The sequence below is a fragment of the Pecten maximus genome, chromosome 10 (assembly GCF_902652985.1).
Source record: "Pecten maximus chromosome 10, xPecMax1.1, whole genome shotgun sequence".
In the NCBI taxonomy this organism is placed as follows: Eukaryota; Metazoa; Mollusca; class Bivalvia; order Pectinida; family Pectinidae; genus Pecten; species Pecten maximus.
Genome location: NC_047024.1, coordinates 41,101,479 through 41,108,504, shown reverse-complemented (window position 1 = coordinate 41,108,504; position 7,026 = coordinate 41,101,479). Strand labels below are relative to the sequence as shown.

Here is a 7,026-nt window from a genome sequence, read left to right as displayed (position 1 = left end):
CACACTACCCTCGGCGCTATATAGTCCCTAACCATGGTGGAACAATCAGCCATTTCCCTTCGCCGATTGATCTCCGACACACGGATGAGTAGCTGGAAAGCGATCCCCGAGCCCCACAAGTCTGCTGCCAAATGGAGCATTTCTCCAAGCCCTTTGGTCTGTCTCTCTAGGTTAACTTTTATGCCGGGAGTCCGTTTACCCATAGGAATATGGCTGTAACCTCACGCCGGGAGTCCCATTACCCACGGGAGTTTGGCTATAATCTCACGCCGGGAGTCCCCTTACCCACGAGATTTTGGCTGTAATCTCACGCCGGGAGTCCTCTTACCCACGGGAGTTTGGCTGTAATCTCACGCCGGGAATCCCCCCTTACCTATGGGAGTATGGCTGTTATCTCACACCGGGAGGGGATGAAGTTCCCTTAATCATGGCAGAATGGATGTACTCTATTCAGCCGGGCTCTATGTTTGCTTCATTATCACAACACCCATATAGTGTGGTGTGTCTCTGACCTAACCCTCTCTCCATAATTTGGTGTACGTGCATTTCGACAATGTTCTTTATCGCTGTACATAGTACATATATTTATGTAGTATGATATAATTCATCCAATCAATTTACAGAAGGATGTATAAGTACTTCACATGATCATGTAGATAAAAAGTATAAATACCTGTATCTATTACTTTATTGTACATTAGACGGGGCGTTTTACCTAACAAGAGACAAGCTGAGAAATCTACCACAAATTACGCCTGCAGACATCGACATACAAAGACATCAGTTTAGCATCAGAAAAAGACAGGTAGGATGTGTTACTATTCATTCGTTTACCAGTTTAATTATATAGATCAATAGGTAAAACTATAGGTGTATGTTTTACCATTGTAATCATACAGATATATGTTATGTACATTAAACCTCACATAAACTGTATTGCAATCACGGGGAACCAATTTAAACTGAGAAAATGCGTGAGTTTTATTAATATTCTTAACAACCCGGTAAGTTCCGATCCTAAATCCCCTTGGTGTGCGGTTAGTTCCGATCCCATGTCCCCTTGGTGTGCGGTTAGCTCTGATCCTAAGTCCATTGGTGTGCGGTAAGTTCCGATCCTAAGTCCCTTGGTGTGCGGTAAGTTCCGATCGTAAGTCCCCTTGGAGTGTGGTAAGTTATGTACAAGTCCGCTTAGTGTGCGGTTAGTTTCGATCCTAATTCCCCTTTATGTGTAGTTACTTCCTATCTATCATACCAGGGCTTATTTAGGCTAAGGTCTAGGCTTATTTACATATTTTTTCGATAAGATGTACCCATAACCACTTCATTAATTGGCCAATTGTACATTAAGCATTAAGTTGATGCCAGTTTTATACAATTGTACCACCCATAGGAAATCAAGAAAAACACGTTATTATCTTCTTTTTTTTTTATTCTGTTTGTTTGTTTGTTTGTTTGTTTTAGATTAAATAACCTTAACATTGTGATACCTGCATTACATAATATTGACGGTGGTATGGGAATTTTGTTCACTCTCGTGTAAAATTTAACACTTTACGTTATTGATGCCGGAACTTTCTTGCCAGGGATAAATTCATGTAACACCTACCTGCTAACTAGATAAGGGGACATAACCATGTCTTCCTAAATATAGCTGTCGTCTGCTAACCTATGTTCAAAGTAATGGTTGATAGTTTTGATATTGAAGTTGTTATTGCTATTTCTTGAAAATAACTAGATGGATGTTTCTCAAATTTTACATGTATGATCAACTTGTTCTTGATTAAGATTGTTAAAAGAAAAAGAAGGTTAATCCGATATAAAGCAAATAAAAATCATTAATGGTGGGCGACAAAATTCCTCTAGGATCTCTTGTACTATAATGAAAACAGTTAAATGAATATAACATATGTCGACATGTATCCATAAAAGTATATCGTGTTACACTTTAACCTTGTACTAGCAAAACCAGCTTATCTTAGTTTAGTCCAATATTAATCAAATTCTATTATTTTGTCACAGTGAGGACGCTATTTGTTGACCTGGGCTCAAAACTACGACACTCATTCCGTGCAGATGCATCCATTTTGAACAAGTCGGTGAGTACAGAAGTGAAAAGGATAAAGTGTCGTCTGCATTCTTAATTGACCTAGATATCTAGTCCATTTCGTAATAAATTGCATGAGTATACATTTTGTATGTTCGTAATCAAAATAACTATTCCGACCATATCCTGCTGTTTAAAGCATTTCCGCTCTCAACTCAACCACTCGGGAATGTGTGTTTTGAAAATAGAAAATGTGCATTAAACTGATATGAAAATGTGCATTTTACTGGGTTCCACTAGCAATCTTATAAGATAAGATGTTCATTATAGACTCCGTATTAACTGAGTTTACAGAGTGTATGATGAACAACTAATTTTAATTTGATTGTTCCAACATTCGATATGAAATTATGTTTTTATTCAATTCAAATCGTCCTATGTCAGTGGTCCGTGATATGTCCTTCTGTATGAGCCGCGGTGGCCTAGTGGTTAAGGGGTCTCGACACTTTATCACTAGCCCTCCACCTCTGGGTTACGAGTTCGAAATCTACATGGGACAGTTGCCAGGTACTGACCGTAGGCCGTTGGCTTTCCTCCAGTTCCAAAACCCGGCACGTACTTAAATGACCCTGGCTGTTAATAGGACGTTAAACAAAAACAAGGCTGTTAATAGGACGTTAAACAAAAACAAACTAACAAAACGTAGAAACAGTTTTCGCTATTTCTTCAGAAAAATGGAAAGTATATTGTCCTTGAGTTTTGAGTGATCGATTTGGGAAAACCAATTGGCCAATAGGGCAATTAGTTATAGTTTACCCTTTTTAGTCGATGAAATATGTTTATTGTTGTACTTTTTTATCCAGCAGGTAGCACCTTCCTGTCTCTCAGAGGACATCATTCTTTAACACAGAACAGAAGACATAACATTTCTTGGAAAAGACTGAAATAGGTCTTGTCTGTGAGTATGGTGTATTGCATTGTATTATTTTATTTGGGCCCTTTCTTTATTTTAACTTTACCTTCTAATACAAGTACTCTACTTTGTTGGTGTTGTCATCGTGTGAACAGTCAGGTTTATTTGTAAACAAAATGGTATCATTGTAGTAGCTGGTGGCTACCTCACTGAGTGCCATACGGGAGACCGTCAAATCACTTACTTGTACAGCGGCGTACCGAGGCAATATAAAGAATAATCAGTAATACAACTTACTGTTAATCGTGTGTATGGTAGAATATTTTAAGTATGACGTAATTGTTATCTTGTACGTCAATATCATTGTTTTGTACAACTTATTGTATACGACACGTACAACAAAATTTCGCTGAACGAACTTTTACTGGGAGTTCTAATTTAGAGGGAATGAATAGATAAACCTCCCCCTCTTTTCATGTAGTCAATTATTAACTGTTTATAAGATTGATGGTATATTTATTTGCAATGAAAAAGAGTTCACTTTGGTCTGGAGTATTTCAGACTTTTAAGGAATCATAGATTTATTTGATCAATTTTGTCATTTTTGTGTTATACAGACACACCAGAGGATCTACCATAGCCGCCGCCTTCCATCTCGTTACATAAATTAATATTTCAATATCTATACCATGGCAAGCATCGCCCAGTTACCAATCAGAAGTAAGGGGAATTCTAAATGTAGCATTCATAAAGAAAAGGATGTTGTCTTTGTTTGTCAAGAGTGTGAGAATTTAATATGCACAACATGTTGTTTATCAGAAAACCATAAAAATCATATTGACAGCTTACGTGAGCTGTCGGAAATTAAGACCGAAAAAACAAATACAATTGTGGATTTTGTTAATGACACAGAAAAAGTAAATATTCCGAAACTGAACCAGGAAATTATTTCATCTCGAACAAAAATGTCTACTTATAAAACTCATTACGAAAATCTTCGCAAAAATATCATCGAAAATAATATCCAGTGTAAGCTAGAATTAGATAAGCTTACTGAGGATTATATATCATTATGTCACACGATGGAGGCGGCGACCACGGACATCATTCAGACCCACATCACAGACCTGGAGAGGAGATTGGATACTTTGAGGAACCTCTTATCAGAATATAAACAGACTCTTCAGATAGGAACTGCTGTACTCGTGTACGACTCGGTATCGGAAATCCAGGAAATGGATTCAACCATCCCACCGACACCTGATATAGACATGGCAGAGTTTACTCCGGGTAAGGACAGACAAAGTCTCCTGAAGCAGGCCGTCGGGAACATAATCATTCCCGATGAACTTCTCCGGTACACTATTCCTGACAGTCCCACTGTCATGTCCGAGTTCACATACCCGGATGACATCACATCGATCTGCCTAACATCTGATGGACGTGCGTGGCTGTGTGACTGCTCCAACGACACAGTAAATCTCATCAACACTAAAGGTCAGGTCATACAGACGATACAACACAACAGTGACATACAGGACATCAGTTTGTAGTTTTAGGCCATGGCCCTATCTATTTTTGTGTACCAATCTTTTGTAAATATGTGTTTTTTTTGTAATAAACGTATTTGAACTGTGAATTGAATCGTTGTTCTAATATTTAGCCGGAGAGTATGCTCATGTTACAGACATTTAAGCCAGTGACACGACTTTGATACCTAAGTCCATGGCAGTACTGGACTTTGGTATAATTAAATATACGGACAATTTATCATGAGTTGACTGCACCAAGGACTTGTATATTATCCACAGAACAATTACCTTATAATAAATATATCATAATGTTATAATAAATATATCATAATGTTATAATAAATATATCATAATGTTATAATAAATACATTATAATGTTATAATAAATACATCATAATGTTATAATAAATATATCATAATGTTATAATAAATATATCATAATGTTATAATAAATATATTATAATGTTATAATAAATACATTATAATAAATATGTATAATAAATATATCATAATGTTATAATAAATATATTATAATGGCAATTATATGAGACGTAACCTTATTGAATTTGATAGCGTGACGGATGAAACCCTGTTAATATTGACGGTGTGACGGACGTAACCCTGTTATTGAGAATGATCGGACGTATACCTGTAGATATGACGACGGACGAACCATGCTGATATTGACGACGTGACGGATGAAACCCTGTTAATATTGACGGTGTGACGGACGTAACCCTGCTGATATTGACGACGTGACGGACGTAACCCTGTAGATATTGACGACGTGACGGACGGAACCATGCTGATATTGACGACGTGACGGACGTTACCCTGTTGATATTGACGACGTGACGGACGGAACCATGCTGATATTGACGACGTGACGGACGTAAAACTGCTGATATTGACGACGTGACGGACATAGCCCTGTTGATATTGACGGCGTGACGGACGTACCCTGCTGATATTGACGGTGTGACGGACGTAACCCTGCTGATATTGACGACGTCACGGACGTAACCCTGTAGATATTGACGGCGTGACGGACGTAACCCTGTAGATATTGGCGACGTGACGGACGTAACCCTGTAGATATTGACGGCGTGACGGACGTAACCATGTAGATATTGGCGACGTGACGGACGGAACCATGCTGATATTGACGACGTGACGGACGTTTCCCTGCTGATATTGACGACGTGACGGACGTAACCCTGTTGATATTGACGACGTGACGGACGTACCACTACTGAAATTGACGTAACGGACGTAACCCTTGCAACATTGACGACGTAACGGACGTAACCCTGTAGATATTGACGGCGTGACGGACGGAACCCTGTAGATATTGGCGACGTGACGGACGGAACCATGCTGATATTGACGACGTGACGGACGTTACCCTGCTGATATTGACGACGTAACGGACGTAACCCTGTTGATTTTGACGGCATGTTGGACGTAACCTTATTGATATTGACGACGTGACGGACGTAACCCTGTTGATATTGACGGCGTGACGGACGTAACCCTACTTATATTGACGACGTGACGGACGTAACCATGCTGATATTGACGACGTAACGGACGTAACCCTGTAGATATTGACGACGTGACGGACGGAACCATGCTGATATTGACGACGTGACGGACGTTACCCTGTAGATATTGGCGACGTGACGGACGGAACCATGCTGATATTGACGACGTGACGGACGTAACCCTGTTGATATTGACGACGTGACGGACGTACCACTACTGAAATTAACGTAACGGACGTAACCCTTGCAACATTGACGACGTAACGGACGTAACCCTGTAGATATTGACGGCGTGACGGACGGAACCCTGTAGATATTGGCGACCTGACGGACGGAACCATGCTGATATTGACGACGTGACGGACGTTACCCTGCTGATATTGACGACGTGACGGACGTAACCCTGTTGATATTGACGACGTGACGGACGTAACCCTTGCAACATTGACGACGTAACGGACGTAACCCTTGCAACATTGACGACGTAACGGACGTAACCCTGTTGATTTTGACGGCATGTTGGGCGTAACCTTATTGATATTGACGACGTGACGGACGTAACCCTGTTGATATTGACGGCGTGACGGACGTAACCCTACTTATATAGACGACGTGACGGATGTAACCCTGTTGAAATTGACGGCGTGACGGACGTACCACTGCTGAAATTGACGGCGTGACGGACGTAACCCTACTTATATAGACGACGTGACGGATGTAACCCTGTTGATATTGACGGCGTGACGGACGTAACCCTACTTATATAGACGACGTGACGGATGTAACCCTGTTGAAATTGACGGCGTGACGGACGTACCACTGCTGAAATTGACGTAATGGACGTAACCTTGTTGATTTTGACGGCGTGACGGACGTAACCCTGCTGATAATGACGACGTGACGGACGCAACCCTATTGATGATTTTGACGGCGTGACGGACGTACCCCTGCTCATATTGACGTTGTGATGGACGAAACCCTCCTGATATTTTA

General features: G+C 40.5%; 1 protein-coding gene across 2 annotated transcripts; it reads left to right on the top strand.

Moving 5' to 3' along the window:
* Positions 1-694: 694 nt before the first annotated feature.
* Positions 695-4,593, top strand: LOC117335434 (uncharacterized protein DDB_G0279899-like). 2 transcript variants are annotated; one of them, XM_033895409.1, is made up of 4 exons: positions 695-805; positions 2,020-2,096; positions 2,911-3,002; positions 3,575-4,593. In XM_033895409.1, exon 4 carries the CDS (start codon positions 3,647-3,649, stop codon positions 4,508-4,510), a length of 864 nt encoding a protein of 287 aa, XP_033751300.1. In that variant the 5' UTR covers positions 695-805; positions 2,020-2,096; positions 2,911-3,002; positions 3,575-3,646; the 3' UTR covers positions 4,511-4,593. The 2 variants fall into 2 exon arrangements, with proteins under 2 accessions (XP_033751300.1, XP_033751299.1); XM_033895408.1 differs by having other exon boundaries at positions 2,908-3,002.
* The last annotated feature ends 2,433 nt before the right edge of the window (positions 4,594-7,026 follow it).